This window comes from Cynara cardunculus (genome assembly GCF_001531365.2).
Source record: "Cynara cardunculus var. scolymus isolate 2C chromosome LG 3, CcrdV1, whole genome shotgun sequence".
NCBI classification, from domain to species: Eukaryota; Viridiplantae; Streptophyta; class Magnoliopsida; order Asterales; family Asteraceae; genus Cynara; species Cynara cardunculus.
This window is the reverse complement of record NC_037530.1, coordinates 970,503-985,410: the sequence shown is the minus strand read 5'-3', so window position 1 is coordinate 985,410 and position 14,908 is coordinate 970,503. Positions and strand designations below refer to the sequence as shown.

The following is a 14,908-nucleotide window of genomic DNA, read 5'->3' as shown; positions in this document are numbered from 1 at the left end:
GGTTTATAGTTTGGAGGTTGGAAGAGATTTGTTAGTAAAAACTATTTATCTTTTATATTTTTAAAATAAGAGTTTTGAAAGTACATTATTCAAAATAAAAATCAAGTAAAATACGTTATTTTTTCATTCAAATTTACCCATAATTATACTATATATTATGTGAGTAAAAGAAATGACTTTAATTTCCCACAAATGAAAAGTTTAATTGAAAGTTGCATAAAATAGCAACCCAAACAAAGTAGAGGGGGGTAAGTTGTAATTTTGTAAAATCACTGTCTTTACATGTTTATTTGGTTTGGTGGGAAGAAGTCGTCAAACATCAAATTCAATCATTACCATTTTGCATTTTTGATCCAGTAACGGAAGGAACTCATCACTCTTGCTGTGTGAGCTTTCAACTCATCAATGGAGGAAGATAGGAAGAGATCGGTGGAGGAAGAATGGAACTCCATGAATTCAACTAATCACCAACTCTCTCGTGCTCATTTCCCCCCCAAATTCCTCTTTGGCGTCGCTACTTCTGCTTATCAGGTTGTCTATTTTCCCTTTCGATTCATGTCATGTGGTTTCTTACATATGTTGTTCTTATTAATTGTTCCTAGAAGGATAGAATCAAACACTTAATGCTGAATCGCCTTTTTTTGGATTTCGAAATTTGTCTGAGTTTAGGAATATGCTTATTGTTTCAAAAGCTGCGCCAAAAAATGACATGTTGATGTCTGATTGAACTCGTGATCGAAGGTTGTAGATCTGTTCATACCATTGGGTAAATTGGCCAAAGGATACTTAGTTGGTGTAAAATGGTTCTTCACATCGGCTCCTTGTTTTAATGGAGCAAAAATAAGTTAGAGATGGCCAGAGGGGGGGGGGACAAGATAAGGTAACTGATAATGTACGAGTCCTTGAGTTAAACGATCATTTCACTCATTCAAATTGGACTTCTAACCATTCTCTACTGGGTTTGACCCAAATGTCACTACTTCCGTAATATTGCGGACCTAGTTAAAGACCAAAAATTCAACACAAATATGCAATTGCGACGGGCCAGGTCTGCAATTGCGACGGTAAACCAGTTGAATTTGACATTTTTTTTTTAATCTTTTAGCTAGGTTTGCAATGGGTATTGCGGATGTAGTGATATTTGGGTCTACCGTGAGAGAAATGGTTAGGAGGCCAATTTGAATGAGGGAAATGGTCATTTGAGCTAATTTCTCACTGATGTATGCTCACAGAAGCAATTAGTACGAGTATTTCATATAGAAACAGACAAACATAGATATACGAGGGGTGAAAAGCAATCATTCAGTAATTTTCTCTTTTCATGGATTGTAGCATGAGTTGAGGTACTGATTATGTAAACATTTTGTTTAATTGTGTACACTTGATGTTTTTTGAAGTATGTAATATCTATATATGGGAAATACTCGCACATAATCATCACCCTTGGTGAGGTTAGAACCCTTGACCTCACAAGGCTGGGCTCTAACTGTAACTCAGATACCACTGGACCAATCATCCTTAGGGGTTTGAGTGATGAAGAGATAATCTGCTGGACTCCATAAACTTGGCTCAGGGTGTAACCTAATGCACAATGATGTTATTATATTTTCTTTGTTGACGAATATATTCAACGATAAAATTGTATATTTTATGAAACAAAATGAAATCACCATTTTAACCACAACACATATACAATTACTGTGTTTGTGCCTTTTTCACTAATCTAATTATAACTAAATGTTGGTGTCTTTTCTATAACATTTTAACCACAACACATATAGCTGTCACCAAAGAAGTTAAATATATGACATCATTGTTGTACCATTGCATGTTCTTTTTTTAATTTAAAAACTCTTTGTACCTTCCTTCTTTTCTGGTTCTTCCAGCTTTTTTGGATAACCTTCTGAAGCTCGAAGATCTTCATTGAACTATTTTATAAGTTTGGAGAAGATGCTTGATGCAAGTTTTAATAGCTTGGAAGCACCGGGATGCCCTATAAGTTCATATAGTATCTTAGCATGTTTCTCTGTTCGTTGCTGCATTGCAGGTTGAAGGAGCTGCCAATCTGGGTGGCAGGGGTCCTTGTATTTGGGATAAATTTGCATCCACAGAAGGTTTGCTGTTCTTTATTTGTTAAATATATTCTTTGATGCACCATGATGGCAACTGCTAAGGAAGTCTATTCTGTTTTTCTTTCCTCTTGGTCTGCCAGGCAAGATAAAAGATGGGAAAGACGGAGTTGTAGCAGTAGATCAGTACCATCGTTACAAGGTCTTCATTTTGTTTAACATTGTCAATTTGTTGTTTAACATTGCCAATTTGTGAACTGCCTTCCATTTACATACTCTATATTTTCAAAATTGACCGATATTTTATCATCTCCTCACATGCATTCTTGAGCATTTAGAAAGAAGTTTGATACATTGAATCAATGAATGAAGGTGGTGTTCAGTGTTCTTTAACCTTGCTAGCGTTCCACCAAACAAACTTCACGGGATAAAACTCAATATTTTCTTCCAAGCAAGACGAAAATAAAAAGTCTGTTTATAACTTATACCTCTATTGAGTTTTTGTTTATGCGAATGCAAATGCTATATATATATATATATATATATATATATATATATATATATATATATATATATATATGGGGTCAGGTTCAGGGAAAAACCGCAAAAAAATAAAAAAACTGAGGAACATCCTTATAACCATTCGTCTGGGTATGCACATATACATATAAAGTAATTTGTAAGCAATTTGTCTGGTATGCACGTCCAGATGAATGGTTACCAGGGTGTTTCTCAGTCTTTTAATTTTTTGGGGTTTTCCCCCTAAATCTCCCTCTCTCTCTATATATTGATAGAGACTGTAAATTGTAGCATGACTCCCAACTTTCACATCAAAACTTATAATTCAGCTGTTGTGAAAGATTTTACAGTAAAATAGCATTCTTGATGCTCGCCACCTTATATGAAGAAAGTTATGTCTTAGGCACATCTTCCAGATTTCACATCTATGCTCACAACATCTTGATATACGTACACTTGGTTGCACTTCATTTCTATTCTATGCATGCTTGGTCTATGGCCCTTTAATTCAAGACTGTTCACTGTCGATTCTACTCTTGCATCTACGCATAACTACCCCAACCTGGTTTTGTCTATCAATCAACACGGAATCGACAAAGCGGTCAATAACCATAGTATTTCATTTTGCAAGATGTGGTTATCTATTGATTGCTTTTTGTGTACATTAGCTTATCCACGTTTGCAATGCTGAAATACAGGAAGACGTTGACCTTATTGTCAAAATGGGATTCAGTGCTTATCGGTTTTCTATCTCCTGGTCACGTATCTATCCAGGTAAGAGGCCGCCTTCCACTTTTCTCCAATTATGCATGTTGTTACCATAGTAACCAACTTAAGTGGTTGAGTCATAGATTTAGGTTTCTTCTTATGTGGGGTAAAGTAATTTAATTTAGGAAGGGAAAACATTGTAAATATGATCCCCTCTATTCCAATAAAAGTGGTCCCTTTAACTTTTCCTGATAACCGGATACTTCTCAGAACTAAGCCCACTAAACAAGAAAATAAATCTTCTTAGATCAAAACACAAATCTAGTCTGGATGGTGCTCACAACTCCCAACAGCTCATGTAGGACTGCTGCTAAAAATCTTAATTTAGCCCAATTGGTAATGAAGTCCATAAAATGCTCAAATTCTATTCATAGCTCCATAAACAAGAGAAGTATAAAATAATAGAATGAAAGACTCAGATATTGGATTTTGGGAAAATAAAATTAAGGAGAAAAGATGGAGAAAGTGGTGCTATAGGGTCATAAATAGACACTCATCAGATGGCCAAATTACTTAATTAACAGAATGTTGTATGCTACTCCAAGAAATACTACTTGAACTTCTAGAAATTACCAAATAGAGAACATTGGATTTATAGATCAAAATCCCAAACAATGTGGAAACATGGCCCGCCAATACCAAACAATTTCAGTTTTCAGATAAAGAACCCAAGCAGTCATGTTTGGTAGTGGCTTAATGATATAGAAAGTGGCTTATTGAGTAAGCTTCTAGGAGGGAGCTTATGCAGAAAAGCCAAGTTTTTTTCCAAACTTATCCTTTCCAATTAAAAACACACTCCTTCTATATATGAAAAAACCCTCCCAAAGAAACCTTCTTAGTCTGTACGGACAGATTAATCCACACAGACAACTTTATCCATACATGACTTAATAAAAAACCAACCAAAAAGCCCCTTATTTCGATACCATGAAATTAAACTGGACAAGAAGACAGAAAGCAATTCACTTTCTGATGATCTATTCTTTGAATAATTGGGAACTCATACGAGTTATATGAGCTATTGTAGGAAGTAGACAAACATCTCTAAGAATCAGTTTCCTACAAATTAATGCATAACCAATCATGAACCTAAAACATTTGAGAAAGGACTTGGATAGAGAACAAACACAAGAGGCTAAGAGACCGTAGAGGAACTTTTGAAAGGCTTTATTTCTTTTTTTCTTGGATAGTTCACAAATGAGGGAGCTCTCCCCTACTATAGGGGTCTACACCTCTCAAAGATAATTCTAGGTACACAAACTCTCTAGGTCTTGGAACATTCTTTACGTGATGTTTCTAGGTTCTACTACAAAAGTATAGAAGATTCCATCTAATATCGGAAGAGTTCTAGAGGAACCTACATGTTACAAGAGAACTTTCAAGTATTCCAGAGAACTCTAAAATTTCCTAGAGAATTAAAGTTGCTTTTCTTGGTGATGCTTTGTACGCAATCTAGAAGGTGCCACATGCATCTGTGGGGTGCTTATGTGGCTCAAACCCACGTGATCCATACAGCCTGAGACCATAAAGGCTCTTTTCAAACATTTCAGATACTTAGCATTTTCTTCTTGTCTGTGAAGGAATAAACTTAAACTGAAATTTAAAGCTTCTGTATGATTTAGAGTACACTCATAAAGTATCTGCCACCATTTGAAAAGCATGCTTAAGACTGGAGAAATCCTTTCCCATTATTGTTTTACTTTCTCAAAGAAAATGTTTATGCCAACCGTCATAGTTCAAATGGTCAATTGCTTTTGGCAAATATATTATTTCAATAGAATTCTCTTAATACTAACTACTCTATTTATCAAGATCTATGACGAGATACATTTAATGTATGGTGTAGCTTTTATATAATTCGTCACTGTAGTTGTGTTGATGATGAAAGTGGATCCATTTAAAATGAATTTCTCCTTCTTCACAGATGGGCTAGGAATCCAAGTCAACAACGATGGGATCATGTATTATAATAACCTTATAAACTACCTTCTTGAAAGGGGTATGAATTAATTTGTTTTTATCCGTTTCCTTTCTTAGGACTAGTTTCTACAAGTAACTTGCAAGTATGTCACTGCAGGAATTGAGCCGTGTGTCACATTATACCATTGGGATCTTCCATTGCATCTTGACGAGTCAATGGAAGGGTGGTTAAGTGACTCAATAGTGTAAGGTTTCGTCTTTGTTCCTGTCCTTAAATTTTGATTATCTTTGTGAATATTAAGTTCATAGAATATGTACATTGTTGCCAGGGAGAACCCTGAATTTATAGCATATTCAACGGGCTCATGTGCCCGAACGAATAAACACAATAGAACCAACAGTCTATATCCTATGACACATCTCAAGTCCAACTTGACAGGCGAACATAGATCGAGTTATAAAGCAGAATGTATTACAAACTAAAGAGTGGCTGAAAATTGAAAATATATCGTGGACAGACTAAATATGAAAGGTTATTAGCAGCATGTGTGGGTGTCATTTGGAGCCTGTTTGTTGCAGCTTAATGAGCTTATGGGGTTCACAGCTTATTCGGTCAACTATACATGACCGTTTGGTAGTGACTTAGCGATATAGAAAGTGACTTATTTAGTGAGTTTCTAGAGGGGAGCTTTATGCAGAAAGCCAAGTTTCTTACAAACATGCCCCTTCCAATTAGAAAAATGCTCCTTCCAAACATTAAGTCTGATCTAGGTCAAATTGCAACAAATTGGAATGAAAGAAAATGAAATGGAAATAGAAAATGAATGTGTTAATTGGAATGAAAGAAAATGAAATGGAAATAGAAAATGAATGTGNAATTGGAATGAAAGAAAATGAAATGGAAATAGAAAATGAATGTGTTAATTGGAATGAAAGAAAATGAAATGGAAATAGAAAATGAATGTGCTGAGATTATGCAAATATCATGAATCAAGGGATTGATTTACTTGAATATTGCTTCTTAAAATATAGGTACCAAATGGCTATATATTGTAAGGTCTTATGCATAATATACAACTGAAAGGCATTGGACGAGTCTTGTTCACTTCCTCAACATCCTTGAGTTGTGTCTTAATTGTTCAAAATTGTCCCTTTAATTTGGTTTCGATAAGTAAATTAGCTCGCTCTATCAAGCATGGAGGCCTAGGCATCGGGCTATAGCTCATGTAACATTTGAACGTTTGTGGCCTATGCTGTTACTGCGGTCAGAATACAAAACATCGGTCAGGACCGATATTCGATATTTCGGTTATATCGATGATATATCGGTCCAAAATAGCAGGCAATATAATATTTCTTAGAGTTTTTTATATATATATATATATATTATATGTATGCATCCATAAACATATAATATGCATTAATTAGAGTTTAGAAATATAGTTTCAAAATTAAAACATCACATAAACAAGTTTCACAAAACAAAATAGGAAAAGTGTTCAAAAATAAGCGTGCACTATGAAAGAACCGAGAAGAGAAGAAGCGTGAATTGTGAAGAACCGAGAAGAGAAGAAGCGTGAGACCTAATATATGTGTTGACTGGTTGACCAAATAAAGAGGCCCAAAAAACTAAGCCCAACATGTAATAAAAAAAAGCCCAAACATTTGTTTTATAGAAAAATCGGTATATTGGACCGATTTTTCCATCAAAATATTGGTAAATATCGTCGATATTATCGGAACCAATATTTTGACTGATATTTCACCATCGATATTTTTCCAGAGACCGATATACGATATATCGCCAATATATCGCAATTTTAACAACACAGTTTGTGGCTAAAGCATTTACATTTATGTGAAGTTGGTTCTATGGAGCTTGTGTGTGATAATCTGTCAGCTTTGCGTCTCTCTTCCAATCCGGTCTTTCACGAGAGGACAAAGTATATAGAAGCTAACTGCCATCAGGGTCCTCGGATAACTTATATATGTAACAAGATGGATGCATATGATGTCTATGCTCCACCTTGAATAGGGGGCATTAATCAAGGGATTGATTTACTTGAATATTGTTTCCTAATATTGTAAGGTCTTATGCATAATATACATGTGAAATATTTTCAGTTTTGTTATATGAGGTTAATTAGATGGAACAGCATTTGTGCCAGCTGCTAGGTGTCATTACTGAAGTGAAATTCTCACGTGGTGAATTAAAGCTCTGGTAGCATTTACATGTTTAGGGATCCTTGGAACGCATTTTATTAGTTGAGAAGAAACCTTAATATCTAGCATATCCGCCCGTGGGATTGAATTGATAAACATAAAACACTAACCAAATCCTCTTCAAAAATTTCAAATTCAATATCTTATGTTCTTAACCATTGTTGTTATTCTCATACAGATATATTCTTGGTTATATAGGCTTAGCTTGGGTTTCAAGAGACATGTTAAGGTAGCGTTTGGTTAGCAGAGTGGACAGGACGGAACAGTACTAATTGTCTGTCATGCGTTTGGTACAACTAGAACATGATCGGACACAACTATTAAAATGACCAGATTACCCTTAAAATAGTGTTTACTATCTTTTTATCATATAATAGGTAATCATGTGTGGTGAAGGTCGTGTGATAAGGGGAGTTAAGCTGAGAAGCGTAAGAAGGGATCTGGACACTTGATCACCGTTAATCTCAAACCCACCCATGAATTGTGCTTGATACGGGGATTGATCCGGTGCATCTCGGTGCATCTCATCCGAATGTGCATCCAAGGGTGGAGATTCGTTTTTACGCTTCTCACCTTAACTCTCCTTCTCACTGGAACCCAACCCAATCATGTGTTTTGTCCAAGTTCTTCCACCTATATTGGTGGGACAAAAAACTTAAGTTTTGTCCCATGAAAATTAGATTTTGTCCCATGTTGTCCAACCTTATTGTTGCCCCATGGCATGCCAAACATAGGACTATTTTTTTTGTCCGATCCCATGCAGTCTTCATACCAAATGCACCCTAATAGAACAAACAGAAGAATAGCTTGGGAATCTTGTGTGGTAGCTAAAGATGAAAGCCATACTATTAATTTTAAAAGTTCACTCTGCAGTTTTTTAGGCACTTTAATTAGAGGACTCTCTTACTTTCATTTACTTATTATTATTTTTAAGAGTTATGCATATGGCAAACATGCAGAAACTATTTTGCGATCTATGCAGAAACTTGCTTTGCGAATTTTGGTGATCGAGTGAAGAAGTGGATTACACTCAATGAACCCCTTCAGACAGCAGTAAATGGATACTTTACTGGCGTATTCGCACCTGGAAGATGTGAACATTTGTCACCAGAACCTTATTTGGCTGCTCATCACCAGCTTTTGGCCCATGCAGAAGCTGTTTCAATATATAGAAGAAAATTTAAGGTAAGCGTCAAATGTTCGTAATCTTTATTGGTCATACAGTTAGTTCATACAAATATTTGTAACTAATATTTTATAAAATCATTGTTCAATTTAATGAAGTTGATTAGTTAACTGCTGAAAAAAATCCGATTTTTTTTTTAATTTTCATCTGATGCTTGGAGGTCAGTTAAAGAAGCATCAACAAACCCATGAAATTTGCTTGTGTACACTAGTTCTGTTGGATGTGTAGTCTCCTGCTTGCCATTTCGTCTTCTATCCTGCTTGCTATCATATGGTCTAATCTTCTGCTCTGCTAGTTGTTGCCTTTGTACTGTTGTCACTTCTGATGCAATGAAGCTTGCCTTAATTCCTATTTAGTATAACAAATATTCTTTCTTAATGAATGTAGCAAAGTTTGAAAATTTCCTTTTCTTTTGCCCATTTGACTGGTACTTGCTGATCTTGTAAAATTTGATGAAGTGGATGTCAAGTTTATTGTCCACTTCGTCGTAACCATTTCATACACAGGTATCCATGTCATCAACTGTTACAAGATCAATAGGTTTCAAAATGTTATGGGTTTCAATGAATGTAGCGAAGTTTCAAATTTTCTATTTTTTACCCATTTGACCGGTAACCTGCTGATCTTGTAACATTTGATGATGTGGATGCCAAGTTTATCATCCACTTCGTCATAACCATTTCATAAACAGGTATCCATGTCATTAAATGTTACAAGATCAATAGGTTACTGGTGAAAATGGGTGCAAAATAGAAAATTTGAAAATTGTTTACATCAATTGAGAGAGAATCCTTTGTTACACTAAATAGGATATAAAACAAATTTTGTTGCATTTTGCCTCTTCCCTGATCTGTGATGAGATTTGACCTGGTTTTGTGGATATCAACCAACTTTACTGCGAACTTACATATATGCTTACTTTGAGTTTCCATATACCCAGGTACATGTTTTTTAGTGCAGCATCCATGGCTTTTAATCAGCTTGTAGGCTTGAATGTGCTAATATTGTAGGGTGTTTGTGGTGTTATTTCTGCCATAGGATCTGCAAGGCGGAGAAATAGGCTTGGTTGTGGATTGTGAATGGGCCGAGGCCTTAACGGATAACATAGAAGATATAACTGCTGCAGCAAGGCGCATCGACTTTCAGCTTGGATGGTAAGTTTACTGATACTTTATTTCTGTGCTGTAGTCCATTGCCATACTATGTGGCTGTTTAGTTGGTTTTCCATTAAGTTCTGCATGGATAAAACTGTCTGTGTGGATATCGAGAAAGTTTTTGTTTGGAAGGGTTTTTCAATAGACAGAAGAAGTGTGTTTTTAATTGGGAGGGTCATGTTTGTAAAAAACTTGGCCTACTGCATAAAGTTCTCCCCTAGAAGCTTATTGAATAAGCCACTTTTTATATCATTAAGCGACTACCAAATAGTCATGTATAGTTGACAGAATAAGCTGTGAGTCCCATTAAGCTCATTAAACTGCTAACAAACAGACCCTATGGTATCTTTGATGTCAGCTCAATTACAGAGTTAATGAAAGAAGCTAATACCATTGCATCCGACTGTTCTACCCCTGATAGCGACCCACACCCACACGCCTAGAAAGGAAACGGAAGAAGGGAAAGGGAAGAAACAGTAGCATTATCATCTGTAGTTTATTGCTTATTATCTTGATAGAAGCAAGAGTTTCAAGGAGAAGAATTTCGTTACTTAATTTCAAAATAAGGTGGTGTAAGAATACGTGGAAACCCCAGATTCATCTCTAAAAGAGCCCTTGATGAGAGAAGGGAGATTCCAACCTATATAGATGCGAAATGGTCTAAGTCTAGCAGATGTCGGACTCCAACACGCCCTCCAACGAAGGCTAGACGGGCACAAATTGTCCCAAAGTCTCGAGAAGGGTTTAGACGGATAAGGGGGCTAGACAAGTATAGATTTCTACAAAGTGTCGAGTCCTAGAGTGGTAGACCTTGACTCTGATACCATGTAAGATTACGTGGAACCCCAAGATGGGGGGGGGGGGAGTGCAACCCCCCGGCTCCGGCCCTGGTTCCACTACCTCATCCCCATTTCCGGTCCCCAGCGGGTACGGGGAATCGAATCCCTCCCCGTTTTTTGTTGGGTCTATCCCCTATCCATCCCTAGTTTATCCCCGGTTTAACAAAAAGAAGTCAAAATTGGTTGAAAAAATAATACAATATGTAACTTCTTTTAATTAATATATATACATAAGTGGATGGAGCGGGTTGGGGAATACATTGCCTGGACCTGTCCCCGATTTTCGACATGTCTGGGATCCCTGGATCCCGAAACCGCTACCCGTTTTCACAGGGAATTCCCAGGTGCAAATCATCATGCCAAATTCTGAGTAAATTATGTTTTTTGCCTCTGTGGTTTGTAAAAATTGCGATTTCCGTCCTTATAGTGTACAATTTATTGTTGTTTCAGTCCCTATGGTTTACAATTCTTTACTGTTTTGGTCCCTTGTACTTTAAGCTAGGAATTTATTTCAGGGATGAAAATAGCAATAAATTGTAAAAACTACGGCGATGAAAATCGCAATTTTTAAACCACTGGGATGAAAGTCATAATTTACTCAAACTATTTTGATAAATTTTCTATAATGTGGATTCATGATTTAGGTACTTGGATCCAATATTTCTTGGAGATTATCCTAAATCTATGAAGGAGAGGCTTGGAGATTTGCTTCCTGTATTCTCCGATAAAGATAAAGACATTCTAAGAAATTCAGTCGATTTCGTTGGCCTGAATCACTATACATCAAGGTTTGTGTCACATAAAACAAACGAAGGAGATAACCATTATTATGCAATACAAGAGGTGACAAGAATAGGTATGGTACTTCCATTGCCTGCTAAACACTTGTATGTATATATATATATATATATATATATATATATTTACACACATAAACTGTATAAATATTGGAGGTTTAATTCCCCCATCTTTTTGTTTATCAGCTGAATGGGAAAACGGAGCGATTGGCGAAAAGGTACTCTACTATATTCGCTGATCATACATAACATGTAATTTAGGGTCCGTTTGGTACGTGGACCACACTGGATGGGCAAGAGTGATGTAGGCTTGTGAAAGAATTGTAGAGGGTTTTTCAAGTTTTAGAGTAAATTACTTTTTTGGTCCCTGTGGTTTGTTGACAGTTGCAATTTTCATCCCTGTGGTTTAGAAATTGCGATTTTCGTCCCTGTGGTTTAAATTCTTTACTGTTTTGATCCCTTGTACTTAAGGTAGGATTCAGTTCATGGATGAAAATATCAATAAATTGCAACCTATAGGGACTGAAATCGCAATTTCTAAACCCCCAAGGAAGAAAATAAAAATTCCCAACAAACAATAGGCACAAAAATTGTAATTTACTCTTACTAATTTGACATGGGTAGTAGTAGTTTACTAATATTGGCGCAGAGAGGACTCGACTAGATGGGCAAGAGTGATGTAGGCGTTTCAAAGAATTGTAAAAGGTTTTCTAGTCTTAATTTGACATGGGTGGTATAGTAATTTACTAATATTGTGTTCATCTCCCTGATTTTTGTTCCCCTCATTTTGATGCTTTTTTGTCCCACTTTTTCATGTCATGCCCTGTCCCAGTATATTGTCGCATCAAATGGGACAACCAGTTTTTGTTCTGTCTTGTCTCAGTCTAATGTCGCACCAAATGGGGCAATTTTTTGTTCTGTCTTGTCCAGTCCTATCAGTTTGTTCAAATTTATAAGTTATAGCTCGTGGCAGGCGGCATCATCATGGCTCTATGTTGTTCCATGGGGTCTAAAGAAACTTCTTAACTACGTTGCTCAGAGATACAATAATCCGCCTATACATGTTACTGAAAACGGTACGTCTTCAGTAATTCTATATCAATTTTCGTAATTCTTTTTGTGGATCGAGGCTTTGAATTGACCCGATTTCTTGCGGATGGATTTCTTGAATTCGATATCGACCATCTACAGGTATGGATGATGAAGACAATGATACTTCTCCCCTACATGAGATGCTGGATGACAAATTGAGAGTTGCATACTTCAAGGGATATCTTGCATCTGTTTCTATGGCTATCAAGTGAGTTTCGATATTTTGTTTTTTGCTGGTAAAAGTGGGTCAATTTGCGTTATATTTCGTTTCTAACGAGTCGAACTGCTAAAATCTTAGATAAAAAGAAAACGAGTCGAATGGTTTAGAAGTCTCCCAAAATGTACTCAAGTGTTCACAACTTCTTGCATTGGTTTAGAGTTAGGTTCAGGGAAAATCGCAAAAAAATGAAAACTAAGGAACGCCCTGGAAATGTTTCATCTGGACGGTATGTACATGTGCATACAAGTAATTTGTAAGCAATTTGTCCAGTATGCATATGTGCATAACATTCACATATTTCATAATAACCAAAAAAACAACTTCAATTACTTGCATGCGCATAACATTCACACGTTTCATAAAAACCAAAAAACAACTTCAATTTCTTGTATGTATCAAGTCCTTTATCGATAAAGCTGTCCGTGTGTATTAATTTGTCTGTAAAGGTTTTTCATTGATGGAAAAAACGTGTTTTTAATTGGGAGAGACAGATTTAGGAAAAACTTGACTTTCTGCATAAAGGTTAAAGCCCCACCTAGAAGCTTACTAATAAGTCACTTTTTGTATCATTAAGCCACTACCAAGGTGTCATGTATAACTGACCGAATAAGTTGTGAGTCTCATTAAGCTTATTAAGCTACTAACAAACTTGCCCTAACCCATACCGCACTTCTTTAGGGTAGAGATCAATTGGGCTCATTTAGTTTGGTTACTTACGTTGGTCATTTGCTCTGGTTAACCCTAGAGACACGAATACGATTCATGAATACAACAATATGATAAGAAGATGGTATTTACGTATTTTACACATGTACATAATCTTGTCATGCAGGGATGGAGTCGATGTTAGGGGATACTTTGCATGGTCGTTGGTGGATAATTTCGAGTGGCAACAAGGTTATACGAAGCGCTTCGGTTTGGTTTATGTTGATTACAAGAACGGTCTCGCTCGTCACCTCAAGTCGTCGGCTTATTGGTTCATGAAGTTCTTGAAAGGTGAAGATGGGAAAAATGGCAAAGAAGATTGATGCACACTTGACCATTGTTGTTATTTATTTCTTGGGTATAAACACATCCAAAATATATGATATTTTATATATAAATGTTTTGAAGTTTTTGGACCAAAATGGAAAGTGTGTGTGGTAGAAAACTACAGAACAATGAGTAATATTATTTTGTGTGGGGTGTAAATGAATCGAACGTTTAGCCAACCGTTTGGTGGGAGGTTGGTTTATTTAATAAATGAACAAACATTAATACATTTTTTTCCGTTTAGTTAAATGAATGAACATGATCATTGATCTCATTCGTTCATTTATGCTCGTGAATGTTCGGTTACATATGTTTTTGTTTGTTTATGTTTGTGTATGTGTGTGTGTATATATATATATATAGAGAGAGAGAGACTTGGGATCACGTGAGACCAACATGTTTTCGTGAGAGCCGTGAGACCATTTTTTTATACTTGAAACTTCACAGTAAAACGTTGTCACAATGTTTTTGCTGTGAATGTTCGGTTTTTTTTACCTTCATGGCGTTTTGCTATGAAGTTTCAAGTGTAAAAAAGTGATCTCACGGGTCTCACGAAAACAGATTGGTATCCAACTTAGTATTATTTGCTAAAGTCTTAACCGGACACCACATCAGCATGATAAACAGTTAATGCTTCAATTAGTTACCCGGGTACTTAAATATTTAAAACTTTACATCTTAGATATCAAAATGGAAGTTTTGAGAGTATGTTACCCAAAATAGGAATCAAGTTAAAAGTACATTACTTTTTCATACAATTTGTCCAAAAAATTATATTTTTTTTATGGTCAAATACTGGTACCGTTTGAATATTTCTTTCTGGGTCCAGCTTTGTAATATGATATGTAAGGAATAAAAGAGAAGCGAATTAAAATAGACCATAAAATAAAGATTTGAACTAAAGGAATCGTTGGTCCACCTCTTAATATGATATGAATCCTTTAGACGGCTTTGAAATGTCTTTGGTTCTTAGAGACGGGTTCCGTGTGGGATCGATCCAAGTTTCCAGTGATCAACTTTTTGCTCAAAAATCAAATATTTACGTGGTTGAGTCTAGAGTTGTTCATGGACGGGACAACCCGTTAGACC

The 14,908-nt window shown here is 36.0% G+C and overlaps 1 protein-coding gene across 1 annotated transcript; it reads left to right on the top strand.

Annotated features, from left to right (window-relative positions):
• The first annotated feature begins 253 nt into the window (after nt 1-253).
• Nucleotides 254-14,048, top strand: LOC112508912 (beta-glucosidase 4). The gene is made up of 13 exons (XM_025113763.1): nt 254-531; nt 2,048-2,114; nt 2,213-2,271; nt 3,287-3,362; nt 5,281-5,355; nt 5,434-5,521; nt 8,459-8,684; nt 9,724-9,839; nt 11,323-11,534; nt 11,662-11,693; nt 12,449-12,551; nt 12,667-12,775; nt 13,620-14,048. The coding sequence occupies exons 1-13, from the start codon at nt 406-408 to the stop codon at nt 13,813-13,815; spliced, it is 1,485 nt and encodes a 494-aa protein (XP_024969531.1). The 5' UTR covers nt 254-405; the 3' UTR covers nt 13,816-14,048.
• The last annotated feature ends 860 nt before the right edge of the window (nt 14,049-14,908 follow it).

Coding starts and splice junctions, on each gene's coding strand:
- LOC112508912 (XM_025113763.1), top strand. CDS start 406: ATGGAGGAAGATAGGAAGAGATCGGTGGAGGAAGAATGGAACTCCATG. Junction 2,115..2,212: donor TAAATTTGCATCCACAGAAG/GTTTGCTGTTCT, acceptor TTGGTCTGCCAG/GCAAGATAAAAGATGGGAAA. Junction 11,535..11,661: donor ACAAGAGGTGACAAGAATAG/GTATGGTACTTC, acceptor TTTGTTTATCAG/CTGAATGGGAAAACGGAGCG.